Source organism: Melanostigma gelatinosum, assembly GCF_949748355.1.
Source record: "Melanostigma gelatinosum genome assembly, chromosome: 2".
Taxonomy (NCBI): domain Eukaryota; kingdom Metazoa; phylum Chordata; class Actinopteri; order Perciformes; family Zoarcidae; genus Melanostigma; species Melanostigma gelatinosum.
The window spans coordinates 29,819,166-29,835,276 of NC_136635.1; the positions used below are offsets into that span (position 1 = coordinate 29,819,166).

General features: G+C 41.9%; 1 protein-coding gene across 1 annotated transcript in view; it reads right to left on the bottom strand.

The window, feature by feature from the left end:
* kcnq1.1 (potassium voltage-gated channel, KQT-like subfamily, member 1.1) overlaps positions 1–15,844 on the bottom strand; it is a 37,217-nt gene extending 21,373 nt beyond the window's left edge. Inside the window, 5 exon segments of the mRNA XM_079291024.1 lie at positions 774–870; positions 1,587–1,665; positions 2,138–2,264; positions 8,138–8,228; positions 15,404–15,844. Of these exon segments, the coding sequence (XP_079147150.1) occupies positions 774–870; positions 1,587–1,665; positions 2,138–2,264; positions 8,138–8,228; positions 15,404–15,741 (732 nt within the window). The 5' untranslated portion in view covers positions 15,742–15,844.
* Positions 15,845–16,111: the final 267 nt, after the last annotated feature.

Here is a 16,111-nt window from a genome sequence, read left to right on the forward strand (position 1 = left end):
GAGGGGTTCACGAGATGATTCAAGGAATACGAACAAAAATACCTTTCTGCATTTCTTCTCTATCTTTTCTCTGTTTCGCCTGGAATATTGGAGTGTCTCCTCTTTAGGCTTCTAAAAAAGTAATGGAAAATGAAGGAAAAGCACACAACCAAGGCCTTAGGTTGTGAAGAGGCCTTCCATGATGGGTTCAATGTCACAGAATGTTCAGTCAATCGTAAAATATACGAGAGCAGGTTGGTAAAATGATGTGAGGCCGGCAGAGAATACCGGCAACGGTAACGGTAGATGGCGTTGCCTTCCAAAGTTAAACTATTTCAGCTATTTGGCCGTCTTCCACGGCGGAATCTACAACTAGATGTTACGTAGCTCCCTCACAAGTTGTTTGAGTCTACAATAGAATATTAGGAGAGAGCTGCAAATTATATTGTATTCCCTCACCATAGCCGCATATTGTCATGCGTGTCCTGCCATTCAGTTGGACAGTTGGTTCGTTTTTCCTGTGCCGCCCGGAAGTCTGTCTGCCTGATTCCATGTGAATGCAGCATTATACCCATCTGCAATCTCAATCAGTTAATGAAGAATGGACCATCTATTTTATTGCGAATGGTGATTGCTTGTGGAACGTTATCCATTTGCAGGGAAACGCACCATAGAAAGAGCTTAACCGTCTATAGGGATCTATCAGTGTCCATGGTGAGAGATGTTTCCTGTTGTGACAAAAATCACCCCAGAGTTCCTTTGTTATCTTATATCCTCAATCAAAGCTTGAGTACCTGCCGATGGATGAAGACGACGGAGCCGAGGAGACGCCAGGTCCCTCCCTGCCGGTCCACGTGGAGCATTCGCAGGATCTGCAGGAAACGAATCCCTCTGGAAAATAACAAAAGTGTTTAAATGCCGACATTGCATTCAGACCAAAAATACCAAATTTGATTGTGTTGCACCAAACTCGAATTTAAGATGGGATGCAGTATCTACTTTAACCCTACACTTGAGGAGGTTCAACTGTCTTTTTTCAGAAGGATTGAGCAAAAACAATCAAGGTCCTCAAAGAAAGTTAGCAAGTTCAGCAACAGGAAGATTGACACCTTTTTTTCCTTATTGTGGAAAAAGTATTTTCCTTACATTGTTGTTGTCATTTTTTTGTTAATCTTCCATTATTTGGCAATATTTCGCCATTAAATTCGCCACCAGGTTGTTCTCAAACAAGGAGAAATTTGCTTCTCTGTCGAGCCGTCATGACCAACGTCAGTCTAACTACCAGACATTTTAGCTAGCTAGCTAGCAAACAACATTTTGTTGAACTGCAGAGCAGCAGTCACTAACAGTATGGAGATCTATATATTTATCTATTTATTTCAGTTTGTGTTAGCAAGCATCTGCATATTGAGTTTTTGGTTTTAAACTTGGATTCATTAAGTTTTTAATAGTGCAACAGAATTCTGCTTGATTTTGAATCTGGATTTACTCATTTTAAACCTAGTTTTATGAAACTTTGATGAAAACCAATCTTCGATTATATTAATCCTTGTTGATGCAACCGAGCCAGCGTGTCCACAGACTTTTGACTGCATACACTCTCTTACCTTACAGCAGAGGTGGCAAACACCTGGCCTTTGGAGCCCACTGACAGCACAATTATTGAGGCGACAACCACAATCAGATCTGTATTGACAGAGAATGAGGGGCTATAAGTATAAATGTGACATAAACATGCAGATGTTCAATATACGGAGGTTCCGCATAACAAGAGCAACCGTTGTCCTCCATGTGAGGTTTGAAAAAGTAAAAAAAACATGGATGGAAAAAGTGCTCCATTCGGAAATAATCATTGGTTTTCATTAAAAAATGATTCTCAGTTGAGGTGAGAGGGGTTACAAATAATGGTCATGCTAATAGTCATTGCTGCATATTTAAAAAAATCACCTGGAGGATCCAATTTTAAGAATAAAAAGATGAAGGTTGAAAAACAAATATTGCAGTGACAGTTTTAATTTCATGCCGAATTTGTCTGAGGTATCTCATTTTGGGATGCAGCTCAGGATATATTACAGGTATTGTTTAAATAGCGTGTGTGGGTGAGGAGCGACACGTTTGCTTGTGTGGAGACGTGTGTGTACGGGGGTTGTGTTCCCACCTATAATAGATATTGGCTTCCTGGCAAAGCGCAGTCGGCCACAGATGCCAACGTATTTACTGCGGCAGCCAGCTGACCAGAGGCGGACAAAATATTCCACACCGAAGAACACCACAAGGACGATCTCCTGCCAGAGGAATGAGGGAGAGACAAATGAGCGAGGACATCGGGTGTTGTTGCAAGATATTCAATGCAGCACCTGAACAGCTGCTCAGACTTCAGGAAAAGTGTACTTTAAAATCTGTTATTCAAGATGCGAGTTGCACAACTATGCTCTTGACTTCTTTTTTTCAAGTGCAGCTTCTCCGTCTAATTCATTACGGATTATTGATTCTCAATCAGCCGCTGCACCATTTGTCACTGTGTAATTTGTACCACACCATTGATTCATTCTCTATTTCCGCTGCTACATGTGCTCGGACCTGAAAGAAAAAAGTGAATAGGAAGCTACCACCACCAGCGAGTCATTTTAGCTTTAACATTTTAACACAAAGACTTGAAACGAGGGGGCTCTGTCCAAAGGCACCTGGCAGCAGCTGCAAAGCTAATTTCACTTTATCTAATTAGTTTATCGATTTAAAGTTTTGGACGTGTCAGGGACAGCGTGTCAGTTTCCATTCGTTACATGCATAATGTCTTTTCAAAATAAGACTTCCGTCTTCAAAGGAAGTTAGGTTTAGGCAACAAAACCACTTAGTTAGGTTTAGGAAAAGAGCGGGATTGACATCTACATGACTCATTAACACTTTCAAGTGACTCGCGATTTATGTGAGTCTCATGACAAACAACACTAACAACTCATATGACTAAATGTCAACATATACTTTGAGTTGGCACGGGACACGAACAGCCTTGTCCTGGACGAAAGTCCTTTGTTTGAGCGTACTACCCTGACGCCGCTGGGTTTACATCGGAGTTAATTAAAAGCGTCGTGCATTGGAACCAGACACTGAGGGGCACTGACCGAGCATCGGTATTTGATGAGTTGGGAGTGAGAACGGGTTGCACAGTGACGACAAGATTCAAGGAAATAGCCACAACCTCCTAAAACCAGAACATTTTTACACTTCAGTTTTTGCACAGATTGGTAAATACTGACTTTCAGAGGCAGATTTTTTCACATTTAGACATAGCCATTAGCTATTTCCCCCTGTTCCTAGTCTCTGTGCTAAGCTAAGCTAATGGGCTGATGGCAGTATTCACATTTACCGTACTACATCTGAATTACTCCCTTCTTTTCTTCTCTTTCTCATTCTCATTACTTTTAATTTGCATGACAATAAACTGAAACAAGCCGTAACAGCATGCGTCCAATGCTAAACATGAAACTCATACAATTAAGGCTTCTCAATTAAAGCTGCTCCATTTCAATTCCTCCAGTGGCCCTCGAGGACAAATGGATTAAAAGAAAATCAATTACAGCACACAATTACACCAACACGTGGAAATGAATGAACTGCAGTGTGAATGCTAATGAAATTACCTCCACTGTCGCTCAATCATTGACAATAATTTGGAAATGAAGCTGTTTGAAAGTGACTCAACGCCCTTTCATATATTTTTAATGGTGACATGGAGACTTTGAAACGAAGGACGGGATGAACAAACTCGGGGATTCATGCAGGGGAAGTCTTTCATGTTGCACAGCAGGTGACATTTTCATCTTGGAATTATCGGAGGTGTTTTTCTTCATCAGAGCCTAAGATCAAAACTTCAGTGAATATGAAATAGAAGTCTGGTGAAACAAAAAATGCATTCATAATATGATGAATTGTGTTTTTGAAAGAGAAAATGTAAAATGTTGTATTCCTTCATTAGTTCTCAGTGGATTTCTACTTCAAGGTTGAAAAACAAATGGTCCATTTAAAAAGAGCAATACGTCAACAAACAGGAGGGGCGCAGAAACAGGCATCGAGAATCAAGTGTTTTTATTAGAGCTGGACACTTCATTCTGACCTCAGAAACAGAAGTTGACTTTTGAGTCCACTTACTGCCTTGTTACAGAGACTTGACTGTTCAACACAAATTGTTTGTGTTTGCTTAAAATTTAAATCATGAATTCTTCACCAAAGAAACAGAAGGCCACGTGGTCCAAAAAACTCCAGAACAATCTAGAAAAAAGAAAGTGAACCTGCAGTTGAGATCGTGTTGTCAACAGCTGTTTCTACAATCAAGAAGGATCCGTCAAACTCAACGTTTAAGCCAACATGAAAGAGAAATCCTAAAAGGGCTCAGAATATTGAAGAGTTTAAACACCTACAGCACGACAAGTGAGGAAATACCATCTGTCCGCCGATGAAGAGCGTCCTTACGGATCCACTCGGTTCTGAGAAAATGAGACCCGACCGGGGACCCTAATGGGACCTGGTCCAGACTATACTTTGCTGATGGTGCCATGCCATTGTTCCAACGGCCTATTATTCCAAAACCCCAATAATCAGAAAAATGTCACATTGGGGACGAAAGCCTATTTGTCTCAAAATACACACTCTCCGTGCAACAAACAGAAGCCCATGGCTAATCCTTGTGCAAAATGACGTTATCTACCTTGGGGAAGGCGTGACGCAGACTACTCAGTCTCTGACTAACACTGATATTCTTAACCCATACCTAACTAATCTCACTCCTCATGCCTAAACCTAACCAACCCAACCAACAAAGGGAACGAGTAACACAAGGCGGGTCTCTAGGTTATCAAATCCCTCAGCCCTTAAATCCTTCCTCACATCTTTCTCATTCATTACAGAACCCACAAAGGGAACAACCAAACTACGATACCTCATCTCGTCATCGTCTCCACACTGAGTCTCACTCCACAACAACTTTCGACCCAAACCCATCATCGATCCCCATTCGACCCTCATTTCATCCCTCCCTTCAATCTTCCGTCCACAACCTTCATTCATCCCCTCTTTCCAATAAAGCATGACTTGATGGTCTTTTTAACTAAAACAGGCCGTGTTGCCAGGATCTGTTTCCAGAAATAAAATATAAAAGTAGCAATACTTTTTGGATCCAAAAAAAAAAAAAAAAAACGAGACCTTTTGGGAATGTAGAACTTTTGGGCAAACTGCCAATCATCTGGCCAAAGACTACAAACACTGTCAGCTGGTGCTGCATCTCCAAGGAAAGAAGAGCGTGGTCTCTGTTAACCTTGAGTGTGCAGGAAGAAAGCAGCAAGACAAAGAAGATGCTTCTGTGGTGGGGGAGGAGAGAATGAAAGAGTGGCAGGGTCACAGCAAATCTCTGAACTAGAATGCACAAAGTACAAAAACAGCCCCTTCGGGACGGAGGATGGAAAAGATGAATGTTTGAGATGTTGGTAGGTTTAGCAGCATGGCAAATATTAATTATTCATTATCTGTGTTGAAGAGAAGAATGAGCAGATTCAATATTTTCAGGGTGAATTTAAGGCAGGAACCTCTTTGAATCCAACAATGGAGTTGTAGGATATGAGACTGTGATGTGCCGGCTCATGAAACACCGTGACCATTTCATCCCATTATCCTCAGGCCAAGGTGAACTTGTCACATACGGCACGCTCCGAGCCTCTTGTAAGAAAATCCTCAAGTCCTTCTCATCCTTTTCTTGAGGTTTTCTTTTGTCGGAGCTCGAATGACTCACCCGTCACCCGAACAGTTCCTGCGCTTAGCATCTGGTGTCTCAGGGTTAAGTTTTCCCCGTTTACTGTTGACTTTAGAGGCGGAGCCGTTGCCCTCTCAGGCCAGCGGGACGGCCTGAAATTGTTTGCAGGGTAAAAAGAAGTCGATGTAGTCCTGTGTGTGCCTAAATTGTGTACTCTGTCAGGCAGCGGTTAGGTCAATGAACACATGAAATTGCTTTTCAAACAACAAAAAGTGAAGTGTGATATTTGTTGTTTTAGCAACATCCTCGCAATCCTGGTGTTGATTGTTGAAGCATTTGACAGAAATTGTGATTCATTTAACACCTCTGTTTACTCTCTAACCAACATATATGTCCTTTCAAAGAACTTTATAATGACTCAACGCCTATCGACTGCATTGTTTCATGAGCATTGTTATCATTTGTGATTCATCAATGAGATGCAACATGGCAATGGGAACAAAACGATCAGAAGATCAGAATCGGGCCTGTTGGCAGATGCCAGCCAACGAAAACGGAAGAAAAAAAACAGAAGTGCTGAGCAGATGGTGAAAGTCAAAGCAAAGATCAGATCAGGATGCCGCAGGGGGACAAAAGACTACAGGCTGCATCTAACGCAAACCGTGCTTTTACAAGAAAACATTTAGATTAGATAGAGATTTCGATTATTTCAAGTCGCAATCACTCTCCGAGTGCAGCATCTGTCAGACACATGTGGCTCATGGACCACTGAACTGGATCATTAAACACACACACAGGAGTTTTCCTGCAAAAAAAACACGCCGTTTGTTTTCACTCAGTGTTTCCTGTCCAAACACATCCTGCACATCCTAAAGGTCGAACAAAGAAACGTGGGATGCATGCAACCTCATAAAACATCTATACAGCTGATTGGTTCATTTATTTTAATGTTCTGAAAGCTGCATTATTAACAGGGCTGGCTCTCTTCTGTTTCTCCTCTTTTACTGGTCGCACCGCTACCTTCTACGGAGCATCGCTACCACCGACGAGTAAAAACCTGTTATCATCACTTTCATTTGTTAGATATGAGCAGATTCATGTTATGCGCCACAAAGTGAGGCAGTTTAACATGCAGGAACACAAGTTGTTGTGTCCATCTACGTGCTACACTAATCCACAAGTCTCAGAGCTCGTGTTAAAGCACGTTTTTTAATTTTTTTAACTCTCCATAGTTGTTGCAAGGATTACATACAGATTTCAGTCTTTGATTGCTTCACACTACATGACTTCAAACCGACTTATTGGAATATATCTTCCTGATCTTGTAGGGAAAAGACACCTGGAGAGTCCAAAAAAGGGAGAAAGCTTTCATAGTCACTCCGTCTAACTTTATATAACCCTGCTCTGCTGGAGTATACAGCATGGATCTGCAGACTGCAGTTGTGAGAGAGCAGCATACAAATACGTCTCTTGAATGAAGTACACTAATTATCCTGTTTGCTTGGGACCAAGCGAGCTACAGACTCATCAATAATCACTGCATCACCAAGCGTGTCAGCGCCACCTAACTCATTTCACAGCCACTTTCATGGCTGATTGGGGCTTTAAAGTCTCTCGTTTTGAGCATAGACTGTGCATAAGAAGTGGACATAATCACTATGAGGTCACCCGTTGGTTTGTGGATGAAGGTTTTGAAGCCTCACATTCAGCATTTTGGCTGTCGCCATCTTGGTTTTTTGCAACCAGATGTGACACGAGAGGGTAGTACGACCGAATGCTGAAAAAGACATTGTTAGTCCAGCAAAACTGTCACAATTAACTTTCATGAACTGAAACACAATGTAAAACTGTTAAGGTTCTAAGACAAAAACGCGTAAAACTCCTTGGTGGCAACCTGTCAATCACAAGGTAGCCCCGCCCTAAAGTATGCCCTGCTTTATGATCTATTTTACTCTAAAATGGGACCGTAATTTACTATCATCATGCTGTACTGAAGAAGACTTGAAACTAGCGATTGAGAACATAAATCAAGTGAGAAGTAGGGTCATTTTGTCATTGACTTCCATACAATCAGACTTATTTTTGCAACCAGAGGAGTCGCCCGCTGATGGACATTAGAAATAATGCACTTTTACAGCTCTTCTGAATTGGCACCACTTTTCAGGGCCGGATGTTGCCGCCTGGTTTCGAGGCCACATTACCGACAGCAAAAGCTGGACCCATTTGACCCCAAACACTGCGCTCCACTGAGAGGGTTAGGACGTTCTACTTGGGATTCAATTAATCTTTAGCTTTTAATTAAAACCTCTGCTCGAGGTAGATCCAATCTTACAATGAGACAAACGAGAGACAAAGCAATGTTGTAATGGTCAATCCCAGGGGTTACTTTTCAATTTCATCAAATTCAACACTCACCACCCAGAAGAGCGTTGTGTGAGCCAGGGCCTGGTACTGCTCGATGGTTGACAGAACGCTGAGCATGAGGCAGGCCAAAACTATGAGAAACCTGTAGGAAACAAAGTGAATTAGTCTTAATTGAAGTTACTACGAGTAACTTTCATTTTGTGTTGATTTAGGTGTTCCCTGTGGACAAAAGCGGAAATGTTTCCGAGCGCCATAGTCCCTTGAGAAAACCTCGTCTGACATTCTGCCCCACGCAGTCCCGGTTCTGGTCCTCTCTTCCCTCCAGTGGGCCCAGCAATACGGCCTCCATCAGTGTGGTGTCGGCTTCCAGCGGTCACCGGGAGAGCAGTGAGGCGAAGCTTTGCTCCTGGCCGAAGGCGGTGACGCTTCTCCCCCTCGTGCCGGAACCCCAACCGCAGGTCGAAGCCGGAGGCCCCGCTGGCGTCTGAACTGGAGGAGTTACTAGTGAACCTGCATGACTTCGTTCCTTGTAGTAACTTTAACTGTCATAAAGTGTCATCATTGTAGGTTTTATGTTCTTCATAGCTCTTATTTCCTTTGTTTATAATCTTATACAATCCAACCAGCTATTGTTTCCATTTTGCTCAAACCAAAGCTTTACATAACGTGTCATCAGTCGAGCCAAGCAAACACAAATCTCCTCGATACACTTTCAACCTAATATTCATGTCAACATTTCACCCTTTGATTTAAACAGCAAAACTTCAGTCAACCTTGGCGTCTGACTCGAGTCTGAACTTCTAAACAACTTGAAGAAAAGAAATTATAATTTCAAGACAGCAACACATTACTTTACATTTTTGTCATGAAAAGTATCTGACTGAATTTGAGCAAACATTCAAGGACAGCTCTCTGGAGGAAGTACTGTGAACCTTTTCAACCTTCACCATATGAATGCAAAGCGCATGATAAACCTGTCAAATAATGAGCACCCTGGTTCACACGCACACACACACACACACATATACACACACGCACACGCATGCAGTCAACAAACACTGGTAGCACTTTATAATAACTGCACACTATGAAGCATTAGTTAAGTATGAGTAAACACTTAATTCATAATTTATAAAGCATTGTTCCCACATTAATAATTAATTTGTATGCAGTTCATAACAACAGTTATAAATGTTTTATTCTTGATTAATAAGCCCGTCTATTATGTGGTTCATTATTGTGTTTTCATACTTTATAAATGATGGATTCCCCATTTGTAAATGAAGTATTATATATTTTACAAACCAATTATTAAGGAGTTGTAGATGATAATAAGATAATTTATAAAGTGTTAGTAAATGATTAACAACTTATTTAGATGTACATTATTCATGAATTTATATATATAATGGTTAGGGGCTATGTTAATATATGCTTTACAAACGCATATTAATACTGCAATTCCTCAAAGTGATGAGAGGTTTGTATTTAACAGTATATTGTTTGCATCTTGCAATAAATATTAATATGTTTTTGATCACTTTGTGTTGTGTCTATTTGCCTGTTCTGTTAAAAAACGATGTGTTTTGAGGCACTGCTGGCCTTTCAATGTCATTTATAAATGCTTTATAAGGCATAAATAGTCCTCACTTTAGATGAGCTCACATAAAACACTTTACTACCGAGTAGTAACTCCCTTAATAAATCATGAATTAATCATGAATTGCAGTATTAATATGCATTTATAAAGCGTATGTTAGCATAGTCCCTAACCATTATATATATAAATGCATGAATAATGTGCATCTAAATAAGTTTTTACTAACACTTTATAAATGATCTTATTAATCATCTACAACTCCTTAATAATTAGTTTGTAAAATATATAATACTTCATTTACAAATTGGGAATCCATCATTTATAAAGTATGAAAACACAATAATGAAGCACATAATAGACGGGCTTATTAATCAAGAATAAAACATTTATAACTGTTGTTATGAACTGCACACTAATGAATTATTAATGTAGGAACTATGCTTTATAAATGATGAATTAAGTGTTTACTCATACTTAACTAATGCTTCATAGTGTAGTTATTAGAAAGTGCTACCCAAACACTGAATTACTCCTTAACATTCTCCTTATTCCCCTCATGGTCACATGTGTTTCTACTGCAGCAACAATGAGACGTCTGTAACTCCTCAACCGACGTCAGAGGAAGTTATTTCATTTCTTCGGAGATCAGGCTTCGAGCTGCTCTGACACTTTGCCCAAAAACAGAACTAACACTGAGTTACATGGCCTTGAGTTATTGACTCTTGAATTCTTCGCCAGAAACCTTTCAGGAATCGCTTTCTTTAAAAAGCTGCTCATATAACAAAGAGCTACGTATAGTGCCTTTGTAACACCAAATAAACTCTCGTGGTTATTCTTCACTGCTGTTCATAAAAGTCAGAGACAGGGATCCTGTTTAATTTGACGGTGGTGGAGGATGATGCAGCAGGGCTGACTGCAGTATAGGCACTCATAACCTCGTTCACACTTGATTTAGCCACGGACGGCCTCCATTGCTGTTTATTCTTTAGTTACTGCATATCATCTTTGTTATCCGAGTCGAAGTCGGGGTTGTGTTTCACCCTATGTCATTATGTGTGTCTGTTAGCACGATATCTTAGAAAATGAATCATGAATGTGCATTAGACTTTGTGAGCATTGTGGCAAGGGTAAACTGATTAACTTTCCATTTCCGTTGGCAGGAGATGTGGCGGAGAAACTTCTGAATGGATTCACATGACACCATCTGAATTCATTTGCCAGTCAGCTGACAGAACGAACGTCCATGATTGGCCCAATCGGAGAAAAAAACACGGAGGCACTGGAGCGTTGGCTTTCTGTTTGGATGTAACTGTGCTGCCAGTGTTCATTGATTTGATTACTATAATGTGTTCCATGCATCTGCCTTGTATGTAAACATGAATTGACAGACATTATTTGTTTTTCATAGAAGCTAAAGATCAATAAGAAATGTCTTGGCTTGCTCGAAATCCGCAATATATCCCTTTATAAACACTTTTTTGGTTTATTTCTGACGAAAAAGACCAAGGACAATGCAGTTACAATGGCAAGTGTTCCTGTGCAAGTGTAACTGCACAACGTATCCTCATGCAGCGGATATCAATATGATATCTTACGAACAGTTATTCCTCCTTTTTTAGTGCGTTTTCCTACGAAAGTCCAGCAACACAATTTCTGCTTGTTACAAACGGTCTTTGCTCAATAAATTTCCATCTTAACCGGAAACAACTTAGTTAGGTTTAGGCAACAAAACTACTTAGTTAGGTTTTGTTAAAGTTTGGGTACTTGAGTACGGACGTTACGTGACAGATAAATCGAGCTGACTTCTGGTTTCACACGTGACTCGGACAACGGTCCGCTGGGTGAAAGGCTGGTGTTTGTCACTCTTTATACTTCCTTCCATGATTACGTGGATTACACATGAATTGATATTGTGGGATATAATAATATCATTACTTTGCAAACAGTGTAAGAGAACAGCCTGTACTGGGGCAAGGAAGACACCCAATATAGAACTGGCATATCTTGAGAATACCGCACAGTGCTGTTGGAAGTATTTGCTCTACTGTCATCTCGATAATGTTTCAAACTATTGTACAGCAATAAACAGCCCTGAAGAAGCACGGTCTGGTTCCTATATGAGCACACTTGATGGAAACTATGTGTAGAGGTAGTTTCCAGTCAATGTTTGCACCATGGAGGCTCTTATCACCCCATGTTACAGCCTGAGTTTATTGAAGACTGGCCAGGAATCCAAACACACACACACACACACACACAGGCTTGACTGTGCACGCCGCACGTCAACACAGATAAAAGACAGCAGAGAGACCTGCTCAGGGAAGATGAACTGGTGTGTAACACAAAGCAGCTGGTTCTGTATGAGAGACACAGAAGAAGTACACAATGCAACAACAACTGAATGGGAGCAAATGTGTCCATTAAGGAGAGCAGGGAATATTGGGCATCAACAACATTGCTCACATCGTTCGCACGCGGGGCAATTTACACGATCTTACGCTCAATACGTGACAGAGGCAGCTGATAAGAGGATCAAAAGAAACACAAATGAACATCAAACCTTCCAAGCCAAACACTCCGATATGCTAATGGCTGTAATTTGTCGGCGTATAGCTCTGCTTAAATTATTTTCAGAGCGTTTGAAATGCCAGCAAACATCCACGCTCAGTATGCTGAACACACACTTCTGCATCACTTCGGATCCGTCTGAGACGATCGGACTCGTCAGTCCTTCTCCATACTAACTGCACCATCATATTTCACTTCCTTTTCCTCCAGTGGGCTTGATGGAGCAACAGAGACAACAATACACTGGCTCAGCTACAGAGGCACCACTGAACTCTAAACAAAAATCTCAAAGCACTGCTCCCATCCATTATTGATGGGCAGACTCACTCACTGTCTGTCGTGCAGCGAGAGTAGAGACAAAGCAGGGGACAGAGCTATGAGGGCTCGGAGTCACTGGCTGTTACCATCAAATATCCTATTCCGATCATCAATCACAATCTGTTTGCATCACCGTTGCTTTTTAGTGACGGCAAAACACAAACCAACCAAAAGCAATGCAACACAAACCGGTGGTTGAGATGAATGCACAGTGATTAAAGATGAACATTTAAGGCCTTGTTTGTAATTTGGGCAGACGACTTTATGAGGTTCATAGCTGAGCGAAGAAAAACATAATCGATGCTTTTCCCCCCAGTTCCTAAATAATAGGATGGAATACAAACAGCTCAAGTAAAAAAAAAACATAATCCTCATATTGAAAGGAACAGCAACACATGAACTGTTAGCCGGTTTGTTAAACCATAAAAAAAATAGTGTCAGAGTTGTCTTCCTTCAACCTGATGCTGTTTGACAGATATCTGGTTCAATTTAATGGAGCTGAGTCTGAAAAACACTCCGATTTTTGTTTTCTCTCAACTCTGCTCATCGACTCATCTGTAACCAGCATGTGGGATGATCCATGCTGCTCCAAACTACAATGCGGCATTTACAGCCAGACTGTAGCACACTGCAGAGAGACACCCAGCGGGAGCATGGGGATATACTTTATCAATTGCTTAAAGCTACATGCATAGCATGTTCACTTCCAGTGATATGAACTGTCGCTTTCCTTTTACCACAATGAAACAGACCTGAGTCCCTGGCAGCATGCTACACACACATAAACTGATATATGCAAACACGCGCACACACACACTCTTGATAAGGATTCGGGTCACTCTGACGTTGGAGATGTGGGTCAGTGATATCGACACACTTGTTCTTAACTGCCTTTCTCCCACTAAAACACTTGCAGAACAAGGCAACGAACTGACCTCAAAAACCTGCTGGATGGTTTGACATCCCAACAACAGACCCCTGCTGGTATTATGGACCTGAGAGAGTTGTCTAAACTATACTCTACGATCTGAGTGTGAGCTGAAGGAGTTTTCTGGTGAACCTGCATGATTTTGTCAGATTTCATGAGGAATCCGACCCGGTGGCACAGATAACAAGCAGTGGAGCCTTGAATATACCTTCCAACAACGTTCGCACAAACACGAGCTGACGTGAAATGATGAGGTGGGAACGTTTGGATCTTTTATACTACATGCGGGTTTCTTATCTTGGCAAACCGACATTCTCAAAGCTCCACAAAGTTTTCAATTTTCTCTGCCATCTGCGCCTCAGTAGCAAGAACATGTTGTATGTGCACTCGCGATCCTCGCGGATGGTCTCGTTTACTCATGTAGGTACAATAAGAGGCATCAGTATTGAATTTCATAACCAGTTAAAAGTTCCTCAAAGTAACATTAAATATCGTGCAGATTTCGAGAGTTATGTGTTTTGCAGCCTGGATTTCATCAAACTGATCAATAGTTATTAAAAAACGAAGGAAGCGTCCCATCATATCCTCTTCAGGGGCCGAGCGCGGGGCACTTTTGTTCAACTGTTCAATTTGCCACTGAGGCTTTTGAAAAACAAATTGATTTTGTATTTCAAGTAGCACTTTGTGGCGTTTCCTGTCATTTTGTGCAGTTTGAGCCGTTACAGGAAGGTCAAGGCACCTCATCTTGCTGGTTTGCACTTCAGTCTATTAGTACAACATTTGAAATGTTGATGCACGAACAAACAATTTCCCTGTGCTCATAGCAGCCACTAGCATCCCTTCTATTGTGCATTGTGCTGTTATTCCTGGTAATGCCCCCAATGTGTTTGAGCTCCCTCTGAGTCACCGAGACTCTAACCTGCTCCGACAGGCCGCGTTCTCGTGCATGCGTCCCCTCCGACACAGCGGGGTCACAGGGTGGCAGCGCCGGGACCGCTACCGCCTCCACAGAACACACACACACGCTGCCAAGTTTAGCTGCCTGCTATCAGTGCAAGCAAGTGGGAACAGACAGCACACATGGGAGTGAGCCGGAGGATAATCTCCCACATTCCTAAACCTCTGCCGTAACGCTCCGGTCTGGATATACTGGACTGGTCAGTTTCCCGGATGTGATACCAGGAAAGAAAAAGACAGTGAAATGTTTCCCCTGGCATTACATCACTGGTGTATCAACAGTTGTTTATCAGTAACACTTCATTTTTCAAGCTACCTGACAAAAGCTGTCACATCAGTTTCTTTGGGTGATGAACCATAATGTGACATCTTCATGATATTGCAGCTTTAGCGGATACAGTCCATCCCGCTCTGGATTACACCAGGATCTATGTGCATCACAGCTGTAATATTCATATTTCATTTTTCATTAAAACAGGTAGGCTCACATACCTGTCATGCTGTCAGGAAGGGAAACAAACACTAAAACGGCCCCTGTCAGGTTGAAAAGCCTCACTGAAAGCAAACCCCCCTCTGGCTTGTTGCACTCAAAGTGTTCAGTGGTGCTGAGGAAAAATAGTCTCCCAAATGAAAGACCTTCATAATAATCCTTCAGTACTCCTATAAGGACGGACTTTCTGTCGTCTGTGATGAATTATGTGGTCTTTTTTTTAATGTGCTAGACTTATATATTCGTATAATATTCCTAGAGGGATTCCAGTCCTGTCATATCATTGCAGCATCTTTCTCAAATTCACAGGATTAACAATTCTTTGTATCAAGGGCTTCCAAGAGTACATGCGCAATTAACTCCCTGTTTAATTAGGATCTTAGAGTTGCAATTACATCCTTGAATACCCTACGGAAATCGATGATTATGGAAATAAAAAATGAAAAAAACACTCACACTGTGAAGTGATACACGAAACATTTCCAGCCAGACGGCCTTTCCAGAAAGTTATACACGCGTCCTTGGATGTAGGCGCGGGTGATGACCGGACGGACCCCGGTGCTGTACACCGACATCCGCACAGACATCCGGGGATGAGATAAGTACGGGTGGAGGTGAACAGTCGGTACTTCTGCGGGAGTGTTACCGTCCTCTGGCATTTTGTCTCTCTCAGAAAACGTGTCGTTGCCCACGGGGGTTCCTGGTTCAGGCGCGCGAAACGTGGTTTGCGACAGTTCCAAATCCGGTGGTCTCTTCCCTCGTGCCACGCCAGAAGACCTCCGCGAGTTAGACATTGTAGCTTCCCGTTAACTTTTTTCACAGTTGTTTTTATCGGTCACTGCCTCAAACGCACAAATGTTCGCCCATGTGCGCTTACCTTCTGCTGTGCGCCTGATCCCCCCAGGGCGCATACAGATGTGAGATAAACGGCGTTATTAATGCTCTAGATCACCAGGGCGGTGTGTCTTTCATTTAACTTAACAGCTCTCTTGCTTGTTGAGGTTATGGCGAGCCTCAGCCTTGAATGAATATCCCCTACCTCTTTCAGAGCACTTATCAGCCTGGGGAGCTGTGGGCGCCAGGAGGTGCGCCATGAGTCACCAGCTGTTCAGAAGTTGTATTGTTTTTGCAAAACTGCTCAAATGCAATCTGCAGCTGATCAAC